At 39.6% G+C, this 15,503-nt stretch overlaps 2 protein-coding genes across 4 annotated transcripts in view; one reads left to right on the forward strand and one right to left on the reverse strand.

Moving 5' to 3' along the window:
- fam49a (family with sequence similarity 49 member A) overlaps positions 1-8,858 on the forward strand; it is a 31,490-nt gene extending 22,632 nt beyond the window's left edge. Inside the window, exons 3-12 of one of the 3 annotated variants that reach the window (XM_032586296.1) lie at positions 193-272; positions 2,089-2,210; positions 2,937-3,042; positions 3,158-3,294; positions 3,385-3,462; positions 3,547-3,663; positions 4,846-4,925; positions 5,612-5,738; positions 5,827-5,897; positions 6,470-8,858. In XM_032586296.1, coding sequence (XP_032442187.1) covers positions 200-272; positions 2,089-2,210; positions 2,937-3,042; positions 3,158-3,294; positions 3,385-3,462; positions 3,547-3,663; positions 4,846-4,925; positions 5,612-5,738; positions 5,827-5,897; positions 6,470-6,533 — 975 coding nt within the window. In that variant the 5' untranslated portion in view covers positions 193-199 and the 3' untranslated portion in view covers positions 6,534-8,858. Of the gene's footprint in view, positions 1-181; positions 273-2,088; positions 2,211-2,936; positions 3,043-3,157; positions 3,295-3,384; positions 3,463-3,546; positions 3,664-4,845; positions 4,926-5,611; positions 5,739-5,826; positions 5,898-6,469 lie in introns of those variants that run through there. The other 2 variants (XM_032586295.1, XM_032586297.1) reach the window with 2 other exon arrangements.
- A 583-nt stretch (positions 8,859-9,441) lies between these two features.
- Positions 9,442-15,491, reverse strand: fbxo16 (F-box protein 16). Its single transcript, XM_032586294.1, has 9 exons — positions 14,187-15,491; positions 13,453-13,548; positions 12,716-12,751; positions 12,433-12,639; positions 12,194-12,358; positions 11,861-12,120; positions 11,678-11,789; positions 11,018-11,270; positions 9,442-9,993 (listed from the first exon to the last, which is right to left on the reverse strand). Exons 1-9 carry the CDS (start codon positions 14,187-14,189, stop codon positions 9,971-9,973), a joined length of 1,155 nt encoding a protein of 384 aa, XP_032442185.1. The 5' UTR covers positions 14,190-15,491; the 3' UTR covers positions 9,442-9,970.
- Between the last annotated feature and the right edge of the window lie 12 nt (positions 15,492-15,503).

Genomic DNA, 15,503 nt, shown 5'->3' on the forward strand with positions numbered 1-15,503 from the left:
CTGTCAGCCGATTTCTGCGCAAGACGAAACAAAACAAACAACAAAAAAAAAACTTGTTTCGCTCTCTGCTTCTGCGCTTCTTCCATCTTTCTCAGCACAGCTATGACCTCCTGCTCTGTTTAAGACTCTTTTTTTTAACATAAACTCCTTGTCTTCCTTTCCCTGTGTTTTTCCTTTCTTCATGTCTTGCAGAAACCAAATGGGGAATCTGTTAAAAGTGCTCACTTGTACAGAGCTTGAACAGGGACCAAACTTTTTCCTTGACTTTGAAAGTGAGCACGACTTTATTCCTGTCCCTTTTCTAAACTCCCAACACGCCTACCATCTTTCTTTTAATTTTTTCCCCCCTGAACATCTTTCCTTTAGTGTGGCTGGTCAGGGGTCAGCCCATTCAATGTCTCAATTGTCTCTCTTTGAATTTCTAATGTCTCCTCTGTTATGTTTCATTCATCTTTTTGTGAAAGAAGGAGCCTGACCTTTTGACCTGTGCCGTCTGCTTTCACTAAGTTCTCTGTATGCATCAGTGTTCGTTTCTGAAATTAGTGTACACATTTGCATAAAGTGTCAGTTCCTCTATGATCCGAGGCAGTAACTAGGGTAAATCTAATATAGACTGGTGGATTTTGGCTTCAGCCTTCTGCTGAGACCTTCCACAGAAGAAGAAGAAACAACTCACACTACATCTCCACAGTGGCATTTCAGCTGTTCTCCCACTGCAGTCAACCTCAGGCTTTGTTTATTCAGCAGAGAGGAAATGATGGGAGTAGAACGGTTTTGAAATGCAAAACAGACCCGAGACACAGTGTAAATGTCAGGGATTTTCTATATATAGAGCTGCTCCAGGAGATTCATGCACACATTATACTGTTGTATATGTAAGGAGCTGATATTAGCCTACATGCTAGTTTTGTAGACCTCTAATTTTCTAGCTTATCTCACTAATCCCAAACCATCTAAAGCTGTTTTCCAGTTACTGCCGTCATGCATTCAGATTCCAGTCAAAGATTCACATTCATCATCATTATTATTTATTGTCTTCATGGTAATGAGTTTTAAAAACAAGAAACGGGCGCACAAGTTTTCATTTATTTCCACATGGAGCTCAAAGCTTTATATATAGACTCAAATATATACATACACCTGGTGATGTAATCGTGATATTTAGGGTTGTCCCAATCCGATATTGATATTGATATCAGCCAAAAAACGAGTATCGGATTATATCGGCGTACATCTAAACTATAAGCACTTCGCTCCTGCATTTAGTCTGCCCCATTGGTTGATAATAAGTAGGTCAGTTGTTTTCATACCTGTTGTTGTTGTTGAGTACTGTTCTCCCTCTAAGTAATATGACTTCAACAAGAATTTTCCAACATTCCACATGACAAAATGAGTAGTAAAAGCATATATGATACGTGCTCGTAGCGCAAGGGTCAATGTCAGTATCTGCCAGTACTCAAAGCTGCAGTATCGGAAAAGAAAATATTTTATCAGGACACCTCTACTAGTATTTAGATTAATATCCTGTCAAAATTTGCTGAGAAACATCACGCTTTTTGATGCGATCAATCTAGATTATTGCATAATTCTGGGTGGATGTGGGAACTTTAATTTTTGTAAAGAACACTTCACACTGGAACTGAAAGATATTTTAAATATCGAAAATAAAACATGACGATTAAAAACACAAAATTAAATGTGGGGGGGGGGGAAAAGGAACATTTACAACCAAAACCATAAATAAAATGGATTATGATGTCTTTGTAAACAAAATTGCCCTTCAAAAAATATTAATCATCTGAATGGAAATTGTCAAACTCATTTTAATTTATGATGCCATTAATTGACTATTAACTCGTGTGACTTGTGCACCCAGTTCTTGTTTTTAATGCTGTTTTTTTTTTTTTTTTTAAACTCCCATCTAAAAGAAATGGTTGAAATTAATGATTAAAATCCCCAAAAGCTAATATGATGTCAAGTGGATAAAAACTGAGATTTTTTACTTCAGCCAAGAATAAAATCCCTGTACAGCCTGAAGTAATTAATTGTTGAGGAGTATAAATGATTGGAGTTTTGATTTGTTCATAGATGCACAGCCGACAGAAGGCGAGTGTAAGGTGTGGAACCAGGTGAACTCGGTCCTGCAGGACTCTGAGAGCATCCTGACGGGGCTGCAGGGGTACAAAGGGGCGGGGCTGGAGATCAGAGATGTAAGAAAACACACATCACACACACGCTTTAGGATTTGCTTCAAGGAATAACTGGGAATAAAGCTGCGGTATTTAACTTTTATAGAAAATATGTGTTTTTTACATATTTGTTAAAACTGTCACCATGTCGTGACGGTTTATCAATCAAGTTTATTTGTATAGCAAGGCGGTTCAGTTTGCTTTACAAAATAAAAGCACAAAATTACAAAGTTACAAAGAAAATACCTTATGAGATGGATAATCTGTGAAAAAATGTATTTCCTCTACTTCCTCCCTGAGCTACTCGCAACCAAAACCAACCAGTCAGAACCAGGAGGAGTGTCTTAGCGCTGTCAATCATGCTCATGTTCACGCTTCTCCATGTGTTAATGGAGGAGAAATAACTTACCTTTACAGGAAAACCGTTTATCCACCGTCATCAGTGGTTATGCGAACTAACCTTAGGATTCACGACAGCAGCATAGCAGAGAGCAAGAGATGGCGAGAGAGGGGAGGCGGAAGGGAGGGTTGGAGTTGCGCCACGAGGATGGTGATTGACAGCGCTAAGACCTGGTTGTTTCTAGTTAGCACTGGGAGAAGGCAGAGGAGCTTTTTTATTACACAGATTGTCTGTTTCATACGCGACGGAGTTTTAACAAATATGTCAAAAAAAAAAATCTGTAGTTATATACTGCAGTTTCAAATCATCCAACTAATAATTTAACTTTTTGCTTTCTGCCTCTCCAGGCGATCCAGAATCCCAATGACATGTCGCTGCAGGAGCGAGCCTGGAACTCCGTCTGCCCGCTGGTCATCAAACTCAAGACGTTCTACAGTTTCTCCCTCAGACTAGGTGACCCCACACTGATCCCACACTGCCATACACTTAGTCACACAATGCTGTGAATGTGTCTTTTCACAGCCAAACAGAACTATTTTAGTCTTATGAAATGCCTTATGCTATGCAGAGGAGGCTTTGAAGAGTTTGCTGAAGTCGCTTACTTGCCCGCCCCTCACTCCTACTCAGCATCTGGAGAGGGAGCAGGCGCTGGCCAAACAGTTCGCCGAGATACTCCACTTCACTCTGCGCTTTGACGAGCTCAAGGTCTACTACACACACAGGCCAACACACTCCTACCCTCACATAAAAGCGCCGTGTGTGTTGACCGAGGATTGTTTGGATGTCTTGACACAGATGAGGATTCCTGCCATTCAGAACGACTTCAGCTACTACAGGAGGACCATCAGTCGGAACCGGATAAACAACATGAATGTAAGACGACTTTTTTCTTGATCATTAAACACACACACACACACAAAGCATTTCACCCCGTTAATTGTGTGTTTTCATTCATAGTTGGACATTGAAAATGAAGTCAACAATGAGATGGCCAACCGAATGTCTCTGTTCTACGCTGAGGCCACGCCCATGCTGAAAACACTGAGCACCGCGACGACAAACTTTGTGTCGGAGGTGAGAGCGCTGCTGCAACATAACCGTCTAATTATCCTTCAGTCAAACGTACAGGGAGACTGGAGAGGAAATAACAAAACTAGTGGCGTAGCGGTAATAGAGTTCATTTCAGAGCCTGTAATTAATTCATGCCAAGCCATGTATTGACAAAATAAGCAACGTTTTCAGCTCAAATACACTTTTTGCTTCTAAATTATTGAATGAATAGATGCATGAGCCCAAAAACAAAGATATTTATTGTTTTCAATCTTTTACATAACCATTAGATTGGTGCAAAGTGTTATTATACCCAATCAGGAACCACTGATCATTCATGGACCTTCTTTAGAAATATGGGCTGTGGATGCTAACTTTAGCATTGGGGACATTTGTCCTGGTACAACATGGTTAGCATTGAGATGCTACTTTAGGCTTGAATAGCTGATAGGCTAACCATAGTTGTTACCAGCGTCCAATCAGATATTTTTTTAAAACAGAAATGAGCCCTGTGTGGGCCAGGAAAAGCAGCATGTGGTCCAGGGCTGCTGTTAGCGGAAGTCGCTTGGACGTCAAATTTATCAGTGTATCAGAAATACACACAAATACAAAGTTCCTGCTTGGAGCTTTTGTCAATTAAGAATTTTTTTAAAAATGCGATTAATTCCTCTTAAAAATGTTCATGTGTTAAAATATATATAATGAATTAATTGAAAATAACACGTTTAAGTCCAAGCCTAAATACAAACATAACTAAAGTCTACTAATGTGACTAATTGATTTTCAACAAGAGTGACCACTGCTCTAAACAGAAGAAAGTTTGTAGTTCTAGAGAATAAAGTGTGTGTCTTAGCGACACCTCAAAGGGAAAGACGTAAGCAGTGAATTTAAAGAAGCAGTCGCAGGAAATAATCTCCGTGATGCAACGATGCTAACAGTCACATAAAGTTACAACCTCTAGCTGGAATGACTTGGATTGAGCAGAAACAACCCTTCAAGATATTTGCAGTGAACACCACTGATACTGTTTTGATTCTTGTCTGACATTTAAGCATTTATCTGTGGACTTTTATCTTGAAGCTACATGATTTTCTACACAGTGCAGAACCTTAATTTTTATTCATTTTATCAATTCAAGATTAAACTAGGGGGTGAAAAACTGTGATTATGATCAGTAACAAAGTGTGTTTTCTTTGACTTTTCTAGAACAAAACTCTTCCACTGGAGAACACGACAGATTGCCTCAGCACCATGGCCAGCGTGTGTAAGGTCATGCTGGAGACGCCGTGAGTTTCTGCACTCACCAGTTCAAATCTTATCACACACACTCAATCGGTCTGTTAAAGCAGCAGGATTAAAAGTTAAGTTGGCAATAATCCTTATGTCTGCATTCATGGCCAGTTAGCATATGAAGAAAGGTGTAAAATTGTGTTTACGTTTTACTGGACAGCTTTAAGTTGAAATATGTTTAGACTTCACTCTTATTGCTGCTTTACAATTTTCTTACAAGTGAAACAAAACAGCGTGTTACATCACTGGAAATCACAACACTGTTAAGTTCATTTATTTCGGCTCCAGAAATTTAGCTCATGAGTTTTATTGATTCGTTACAAACAGACTGGTGTTTATTAGGATCTATGTCTAATAATTGTGCCAATTCTGGCTTACTGCTAATGAAAACCAAAATTCAGCTTCTCAGAAATTCACAATATGACTTATGATGGGTAAAAAAAAATGTTAAAGACAAAAATTGTCAACTTGGTGAATGGTATGTCCATGTTCTGTTCAGTATGTGGACTCGGTGGTTGGTCAGGGCTCCTTTTGCATGAATTACAGCCAACTTCTTCAGCTTTTGTGGTTTAATTGAGTGTCTTCTGGACGTCTGTCAAGGCATAGTTTGGTGTCTTACTGCGTAATTTTCTAAGAAAATTAATTTTAAATAAACTTTTTGAATGATTTTTTTTTTTTTTAGGGAATATTCGAGTCGCTTCAGCAGCAAGGATACACTCTTGTTTTGCATGAGGGTGATGGTGGGAGTGATCATCCTTTACGACCACGTCCATCCAAACGGCGCCTTCACCAAGTCCTCCAAGATAGATGTAAGAAGACATTTGTTGTGCTTCGGTTCAGTAAAGACGAAGTCGCCTTTTGATTCCATGTGATTTGACTCGGACTTATTTCCTCCAGATGAAAGGCTGCATAAAGGTGCTGAAGGACCAGCCGGTCGACAACGTCGAAGGACTCTTGAATGCTCTCAAGTACGTGCTTTTTATTAAGCCTGTTTTAATTAGAGATCCCATATTAATATCTGTATCAGCCCTGATATTGGAAAGAAAATCTAGATTGGGGCAGATCTATTCAGTCTAATTCTACGCTTTGTGCTTTGAGCAACATCATGTTCTATTATTTACTTTCTGAATTATTTGAAAGAACGTTTGTTGCTGTTTGTTTTTGTCAGTTTCAGTTTCTTTATTATTCATTTTACCCTGGCTGTTGTGCTTCTGATTGCACTGACTGAACAAATGAAAGTTATATTTACATATATGTCCAAGCTTGGGAAGCTGTTGGTGTGTTTAATTGTGCTGTACTGGTTCAGAGTTATCAAATAAATTTATAATTCAGTACATTTCTGTTTGCGTTTAAGAAAAACAAGCGTTTTAAGTCAATGCAGCTCTATTTTTCTGTAACTATTCATGGATCGGTATCGGACGATAACTAAGCTGCAGATATCGATATCTGTTTCGGAAGTGAAAAAAAGTGAATCGGTGCATTCCTAATTTTAGTAATATTGTTATTGTCTCTAATCTAAAGTCCACTTTTTTCTCCTCAGGTTCACCACCAAACACCTGCACGACGAGTCCACTCCAAAAAACATCCAGTCAATGCTCCAGTAACATTTTCTTTTTCTTTTTATAAATATTGATATGAAGAGGATCATTCTGCTGACCTCAGACAAGATGTAAATGTTTACATTATTTTTTAAAAATGGTTTGTTGTTCATACTTGTGTGTATTATGCAAAAATCCTACACTCCAGTTTATTTTAGCCCTGCAGATTTGATTGCTTTCTACTTTCCCACCATAAAAGTAAACAAAATAAAACTCAAAAGCATCCCGTGAAAGGCTTTTAAAAGCTGCCTTGTTGATGACGTTCGCCTTCCCGGATGGCGGGAAATGATTTCTGAAAGCTGCTGCACATGAGCAAGGCAGCATAAAATCCCAGCTGACGATGAAATTTAAGGTTGAGCTTCATATGAGATTCTTCCGATGCAGAATAAATATTTGTTTTTGGGATACCGACTTTAGAAAATCCGTCTTCGGTTCACCTTTGTGACCTTTCCGAGAAATGCGTTAAAGTCTCGGACGTCAAACCGACTTCATCTCTGTTGGAATGAAGAATCGCTGAAGGGTGGGTTGTTGAAAGTGACTATAAATGATCCAGTCAAATGTTTTCTTGAGCTGTTTTTAAAAGCTACATGCTGTGCCATGTTTTTGGGTAAATTTCATCCTAACTGTGCTGCCCGTTTTTAGTGGCACCACTGGTTCAAATCTTTAAAGGCTTAAAATAAATTCGTCTTTTATCGCAGCAGCACGATCTCACATTGGAAATGCTTGAAAGTTCAATCATTTTTAATTTATCCTCTGGCGAAACTACCAATTAAGCATAAATTAATTTATTTGAATTAAAATTTCAGTTTTAGTGTAGCTTATTTTGAAAATAATAAACTACGTATATCCACCATCTGATCTGCACCAAATTCAACAAAATGGATACTAATTCAGCTGCTAAAATATATTTATGAAAAAATTGGGTGGGGGTGGTAAAATACCTCTACAGCGCCCCCTAGGAGCATTAAAATAGTCAGCCACAGCCCATGCTTTGACCGCTGCTTCTGAAAGTTCATACACTTGTGTAACTGATCAAGACCTACAAAGAAACATTTCTTGCAGCCAATTATTGTGTAACACAGTTTTTCAATTCAAGATGATGCTACTGGAATAAAAGATGCATTTCCACACGTCTTTACCATGTGGGCCAATATTTTGATGGTAATCATTCTTTTAACAGAAAGACCAAAAATATTTAATTCTAAATAAATTATAATTCGTAAAAAAAAAAAAAAAGAGAGATATTTTGACCCTGTTGGAAATTTTAAATGACAAAAGAAAAAAAACTCACTTGTTCTCCGAAGTGTCCGGTTTTTTTTGGTTGTTTTGTTTTTTTTACATTTAATTTTAAATGTGACTGTTGTCATTGTGCTAGTCCTTCCTGATAAATCAAACTATGGAGGTGAAGTGAAACAGGCCACCAGCACTGAACAGATCCTCCAGCTGCCTCACCTGGTTGTGTGTGTGCGCGCGTGTTTGCGTGTGTTTGGGTGCTTACCTTACACTGCTCTCAAACTAGGTTGGACAATCTGTGACTGTTAAACTGTGGTTCTTTTTTACTATAAACTCTTAAGACCAATGACAGATGGGGAGAGAGAGAGAATGTGTATTAATGGACATCGATGTGTAGGGTAGTCGTTTAAAACTTTTGTTTGTTTCCTTTTTTACCACAATCTGGATCTCACGATGGAAATGCCAGAGGGGCGTCTTGATGCCCTGCATTGCCTTAAATAAGCTGGCGAAGCATGGAAAAACCTGTTTCAGTTGTGCCAAATCCATAAAGCCATACATTTAACCCTCCTGGGTGTCTTAGAACGACGCTGCGCAAATATCACGGTCAGGACGCTGAATGGGTTATCCCGTCAGAGCGTCAGTTTCCAAAACCACACAAAAAACCCCTGTAAAAGCGCACGCGGGTTCAATGTGGACCAGACCCGCGGGAGGGTTAAAATGAGCCGCAGCCACTCCTGTCCCTCCATTAACGCTTTCAGACTAACATCACCTTAACATCCTGTTGTATTTTGACATGCATCCAATCATGAGTGCGAGCCATATTTTTGATGCAATGAGATTGCGGTATCATACAAGTCTCATTTCTGACTGAAGAGACCCGCCCCCGTCTTCTGTCAGGGACCTTCTTCGGCCCCAACTGCTTGCTGGATGAAAGACTTTGTTTTAATTATTGATCTTTTTGTTTTTGTCTTCAACTGACAGTTATTGTTCAATATTGTTCAGATTTCTGCTCACTGTTTATGGAAGTTGCTTCAGCTGTGTTCTTGCGTACTGGGTGGGAGGTTTGAATTGGATAATAAAGGTGGTACATTTCTTAAAGACTTTTTGTTCTTATTCACAACATTGCAATTTTTTTTATCAGAGAGAGATTCATATATATATATATATATATATATATATAACCTGATTAGTATATGTTACTATACACTGATTGAATTTGATTTTTTAAAAACTTTTTACTTAACCTGATATTAACTGGATGTTTATCCAATTTGTGATGACTTTGGTGAACGGTATAAATGAACTTAATTGAGTTGAATGTAATTTTTTTTTTTTCATTGAAAGTTCTTTTTTTTTTTTTTTTTTTGCGTTCTAAACTCCTGGGTCAGTTTCCCCTCTGTGCAACTAGCTTGTACCCATAAACTAGTTGTAGGTATCAGTTAGCCCCCATAAACAAATCATATAAATCCTTTTCATAAATGAAAAGGTTGTTATGAAATGATTACAACTGCTGAAATAAGACATGATGAAAGGAGCAAATTATTAGCAGCAATAAATGCATTATTTAAAGTTTCCACTGATATATGTTTACTACACCCTCTTGTGGCCAGAACAAGTATTACAATTAATCCCTACGTGAACAATTTGGATGGACAAAATACAGCATGTAAAGAGACATGTCTTGGTTTTGCAGACGTTTTAATTATAATTCCATTTGGCCCATAAAACACGTTCAATATCATAGAGACATTTGAAAAAAGAAGTTGAAATGTCTCAAATGTGCCCAAATGTGCGACAGACTGGCGACCTGTCCAGGGTGACCCCGCCTCTCACCCAGAACATTAGCTGGAGATAGACACCAGCAGCCCTCCTGACCCCACTAGGGACAAGGGTGTTAGAAATTATATGGATGGATGGATGGATGTCTCAAATGTCCTCGAATAATAAATTCAAGCCAAAGTCTTGCCAGGTTCAGGTAAGACAACAGCCTGTTACGTTTTCTAACTTGACTTACAGATTCTTCTCAAATACATTTTTGCAGAAACTCTCAACTTGATCCCAAAACTACATTGATTCCTTGCAAAAAAGAAATGATGCGAAAGGTTTGAAGGAGATAATCAAGAATATTAGATTCATTCAAAAGAAGTTCTCCTGAAGCTCTGCTCAGTGCTGATATCATTGTCCTGCTGGGGGCAGTGTTGAGCTGCGCTTCAAATATTGAACAGCCGTATACCTGCAAGCAAAGACAATCAAGTTTTTCCATGAAGATTTTTTTTTAAATCAAAACTTGGCGCATCAATTAAGCTCATTCTCCTGCTGTCTTGACATAAGGCAAAACTTTCTTTAAGAAAAAACGTAGTTTTTCTTTTGTTCTTGAAGAAAGTTTTGCCTGTGGTTGCGTCTGATCTGAGTCAAATAGTAAACTCATCTATTCTATCAGGTGTTTTTGTCCAGGATCTAAAAACATCAGCTATCAAAACATTGATAACAAAAACAGATTGGTTAGATCATTGATTGGTTTCGATTGTTTGAGGTTCTGGTTTGTTTTTTTTCTTTCAAAATGATGCAAATTTAATTTCAGTGTTTAATCAAACAAAATACATTTCTGTCATCTAAAAGCTTATAAAGTTGGACAATTTAGAAAATTTGTAAAAAAAAATTTAAAAAAATTACGTTCAAAAGAAATAATAATGGACTGAATACTGGACTGTGGGGAACGCCGGGCTCAACGGTCAATGAGTTTAAAAACAAAGCACTTTATCAAGAGTTATAGGCTTGAACTTCTATTCACAGTAGGTACATTTTTGTACATTTTTAAAGTCACCATTTTATGTCCCTTGAGTGAGAGCAGAATTAGCTTGAGAAAATTAGTTAGCTTTTTCTCCAAATCATTCAACTTACCGTATGTATTTTTTCTCTCTCCCAGAGTATCAAGAGGTGGAGGTTTAACTTGTAGAGAAACACGTCAGGTGTGTATGCATTGACATGCCAGTGCACCACTAAATGATATACACCGTGAGTGATTTACCATTGTGGTTAGCTAAAAATGTAATATTCTATAAACTATAGGAGATAACAATTTGAAACCAGTGAAAACTCAGCAAGGTTCTAACATTTCTAATTGGGTCACATGCAGCTTCCAGGTGTTTTCTTGCACAATTACTCATATTCCGTCTCTAATTTCCTGTGGACGTTTCTCTTACTATACAGTTACATCAGATTCTGCCTAAAGGATCCGAACAAATTAGACTGCTTACTGGGAGTGCTCCGCTGAGAGCGCCGGGCTGCCTTGAGGGCCTCCAAACTTAACTGGGGGACCGACGGCCTCACTGGCCCGGGTCGGACCCCGGCGTTCCACCGGGTCATGCTGAGCAGGTTCATGGCTGTCTCAATGGTAATTGGGTGGTCCTGAGCAGGAGATGCCCATGAGGGGCGGGTTTGGGTCCGAGGGTCTGTGGGGAGACGATTAGCAGGAACAGGTGGGGAGGAGTCCTGGGCTCTGAGGAACATCTGACAGAACAGAGGTACAAAAACAGAAGGCTGTTGTTGATACACGTTCACAAGAAGTTCCATTTACAGCCATCTCCATGGTGACACCTGGTGGTGGCTGCATCATGCTATGGGGATGTTTTTCTTGGTTGACGAAACACAACAAATCTCCTAAAAAATCCATTATGTTTTGGGTGGTAACATGATGAAATGCCTGAATACATTTGCTAGGTACTTTAATATGAGCTACCCGTTTCATCCACCATAATCAGCAAAACGCCTTCTCTCTCAACATTAGCATGATTAAGTTTTAAAGAGCTACTTCATAATGTATGATGCCTCCTGGTAACACAGTTGCATTGCTCATCGCTCTGTAAAATTCAGACAAGAAGGTAAAGCATCACTGAGAGCTAATGGTGGAGATTCACCAGAGACTTAGCTTTGCGTAGTTTGTACGTGGCCTCAGATGGCGTTTTTCTCTTTCCGTCACCGTTCTGGGACGCACCGCTGCAGCATGTGGAGGTTTTACTTCTCATTTGCCTGGGCATAGATTTAAGTATTTTAGTTTAAGAGTTCAAAAAAACAAAAAGTTGTGTTTCCAACATCCTCACTCTCTAAAGGTCTGCTCCACGGGATCCAGGTTGTCCAGGTAGTTGAAGCGCATTGTATCCTTTGGGTGTCTGTCTGAGTCTCTCCATGGTGGCAGGGCTTTAGCCTTCTTTTCTGTTTTTAACCCTGATCTGGAGCTGGACTCAGGAGGCTGGATGGTGGGAACTGGATGCTCCTTGTCGTTCTTAACCAGTTCTGGTGGTTCCTTTCGTCCACCGCTGATGGCTGAAGGAATTTCAAGCTCCGGTGGCATTGATGGTGTCTGGAAACACACCGCAGACTTTTAATCCTGTGGCTCCATTGGACCTTTTTCACATGTAAGAAAGTCCCCTGACCTGCAGCAGTCTGCGTCGCAGATCCTGAACAGTCTCTATGTAGTGTCTCTTCCAGACGCCCCGCTCAAAGGCCGAGGGGGAGAAGGTGATGCACCAGCCAAGCCGTAGACACTTGGCCATCCACAGTTGGTCCAGCTCCACGATGCTCCTCCAGTGCCAGCTCACCTGTCACACACGGAGGGTAAACATGTTACACACCCTAATCATGGGCCTCCTGGATCTGCTCCAGTGATGTGTACCTGAGCACATCGGCAGAGGCTGCGAGGGTCCAGGAAGGAGAACAAGTAGAGGCAGAGGGCTCTGGGCAGCAGGCAGGTGAAGTCTGCAGCCTGCAGGGGGAGCCGTCTGCTCACGGTGAGGCTCAGGGACCTGAGCTGCTCCACTGAACAGCGGAGCACAAAGTCCCCCAGCACAGCCTTCCTCTGGCTGTCGGACCAGCTACGAAACTACCAAAGGACACAACTCAGTTCACCAGAAGCATCAGTTTTACAGCATCAGAATAAGTTGTCCTCTTAAACTGACCCATTTTGCCAGAAGCTGTCTCCTCTCATCAAACAGCTGGGAATAAGAGGTCATATTTAGTTAAGTAACGTGAAACATTTGAAGCTTTTGGCAGTTTGATAAGCTTTCTAAAACTAAATACTTTTTACTTTAAAGGGGTAGTATTATATAAAATCAACTTTTTTTTAGCTTTACATCATGTCATATTGTTATCCCCTCCTCAAAGACATTCTGTTTTCTTTTATCTCCCGTGGCAATCACGGGAATGGTTGCCACTCCCGTTGCCTCCAGGCTCTGCTCCTCCTCAGAGCTTCAGTTTCCCAGCCTCCGCCTCACAGAGCAGCCCTACCCTGCAACTCCCCCACTCGGCTCCTTCAGACTAGCCAGCAGCATTTAGCAAACACCTGGTGGAACTGAGTATCTGCGGGGCTCATTATAGGAACTACTTCTCAGTGAAAACGCTGGTAAAAATGTTGTTAAAGGGTTAATATAGGAGCCATGTTGTGATGGCTTCCTGAAGGCGGAGTTTCAGAAAGGGCAGGGAGTTTTTAAAGAGACAGAGGCCCAATTTCAAGACGTTGAATTACCAATTCAAATTGGTTTTGAGTCATATTTGTTATAACATTTTTTATAATACCTGAAGGTAACATATTTTTGATTGTTATATAAAATGGCCCCGAGTGCCTTGAACACACATAATTCTGCCCCTTTAGTAGAATAACAAATAGCAGTGTTTCTGAAAATGAGCTGATGTTGACCTTGCTGTTGATCTGCGGATGGTTCAGTGGGGTCCATGCACTCCGCTTGGTTTGCATTGTGGCACGGCTAGACGAAGGCTGTAATTCAAGTGGCATCTGGAGGCACAAAGACAAAACGATGAGCCTTAACACTACTGCAAAACCGATTTTTCTTCCTTATTTATCCTTTTTTATTTATTTATGTCGTTAAAAGACCCAATGACGACCCGGTAGTTCATGAATCCACAAGGGTCTTAAAAAAGTCCCTGTATTTTAAAGACTTTATGACGCCATGCACTCTAAACAAGGTTCCCGAAGCCTTTGAAAGAGAAATGGGCCCAAAGCATCACAGATCCTTCCCCGTGAACGATAGTAGGGAAGAGGTTCATGTTTATTCATAGAATCCACAATAAACTCTAATGTGTTTCAAATTAAACACCAGAGTTCACCTGTAGCCAAATCCCCTTCTCCCCCGAGGCAAACAAAGAGTAGTCACTAATACGTGAACATTTATTTTGAAAGAACTGGTGTCCTATTCATTTGACAGTCCACGACGATATCCTATTTACACATACTACAGGATTACTATTGCAACAACACATTATCAGAAGGGTGAAACTAACCTGTCTACCCCAGCACACGTTCCCTATTAGTGGGTAAACCAACCAACCCTTGGTGAATTCTGCTTCACAATGATAAAGCAAGTTTTCTGACGTCATGCTTATTTTTGTATTTAAAAACTTTTTAAACCTTACCATTAGCAAATAAAAAAAAATAAAAAAATATAATCCAGCTCCGGAACGCACTTTTTGCACCCGCGCACCTCGTCTTCTTTTCTTCTTCCTATGTCCCTCTGCACAGTTGACTTGTTTCCATAGTAACGGCGTGTGAACTCTTATTGCATGAATTGGCTGCTATACACCAGGGGGAGTGCTGCAATGCAAAACGGGAAACCGCTGTGGAGTGCGTTTCTAATAATGGCAAGGATAGTAGTACAAAAACTCAGAAAATACAATCCTAGAGACCTTCACGCTCTATCTACTTGACGCCGTGGTGCGCACGAGCAATTTGAAACTACAATATAACACGTAACTTATAAAACTTTAGAATATAAAACTTTACTTCTGTATTAGATCATGCGCTGCAACAAAGGGACCGAAATGAATAGTTAATATTCAGAGGCAGAGAGCGTTGGGTGTTCTCCGGAGGGCGGTAACACACAGCTGCTGAGGAGGGAGAATCATATCAAGCTGCGCATCTTCACGCAGCACGAGACCGGAAGTAGCACATAGAAGCGTTCGGAAGAATAAAACAAGAACGTTTGAACTCGGAGTGTTTGATTATAAAGTGCGGTAAAAAAAAAAAAAAAAAAGGAAAAAGAAGAGTTTGACATAAATAAAGGACTAAACATCCTCTTTAAAGCTTTATCGCTTTAAAGAGCTTCATCGTAAAAACTACCGGGATGTCTGCCAGGACAAATGAAGTGTATTTTCGTTGTTTTAGTATTAAACGTGAATTCTGTCTAAAGAAGTGAACAAATGCCATTAACGTTTTTGGAAGCACTGACCGAAACGGGTGGAAAAGCTTATTTCTTCAGAGCCAAACATCTAAAAGAAAAATACCAATAGTGACACCTGCTGGGCACAGCGTGTTACAACTTCTAGTTACTAATGAGTTTGGATACAAGAAATTAGTGTGGGGAGAACAAATGCAAAAAATGCTCACAAAACAATACGTGTACAATACGTATTTGTAAAACAAACAAAAAAAAGAATTTAAAAAAGGCAAACAAAAAAAACCCCATCATGGTCGCCAAGATCTTTGAGGAAATTATTCTATGGACTCACGAGACAAAAGTGGAACTTTATTGAAAGTTAAACAATGTGACGGTGGTAATTAGCGGTGGCACAAAATCCTAAAGGGAAGCGTATAATATAATATAATATAATATAATATAATATAATATAATATAATATAATATAATTAATATAATATAATATAATATAATATAATATAATATAATATTTTGTTGACATTAAGAGTCTTCTATTAAATCGATAGGTTTCGGACCG

The sequence above is a fragment of the Xiphophorus hellerii genome, chromosome 15, assembly GCF_003331165.1.
Source record: "Xiphophorus hellerii strain 12219 chromosome 15, Xiphophorus_hellerii-4.1, whole genome shotgun sequence".
In the NCBI taxonomy this organism is placed as follows: domain Eukaryota; kingdom Metazoa; phylum Chordata; class Actinopteri; order Cyprinodontiformes; family Poeciliidae; genus Xiphophorus; species Xiphophorus hellerii.

Excerpts from the sequence above, each read along its gene's own strand:
- fbxo16 (XM_032586294.1), bottom strand. Across the intron at positions 12,359-12,432 it reads GCCTCTGCCGATGTGCTCAG|GTGAGCTGGCACTGGAGGAG; the intron begins GTACACATCACT and ends CGTGTGTGACAG. Across the intron at positions 11,790-11,860 it reads GTGGAGCAGACCTTTAGAGA|GCAAATGAGAAGTAAAACCT; the intron begins GTGAGGATGTTG and ends ATCTATGCCCAG.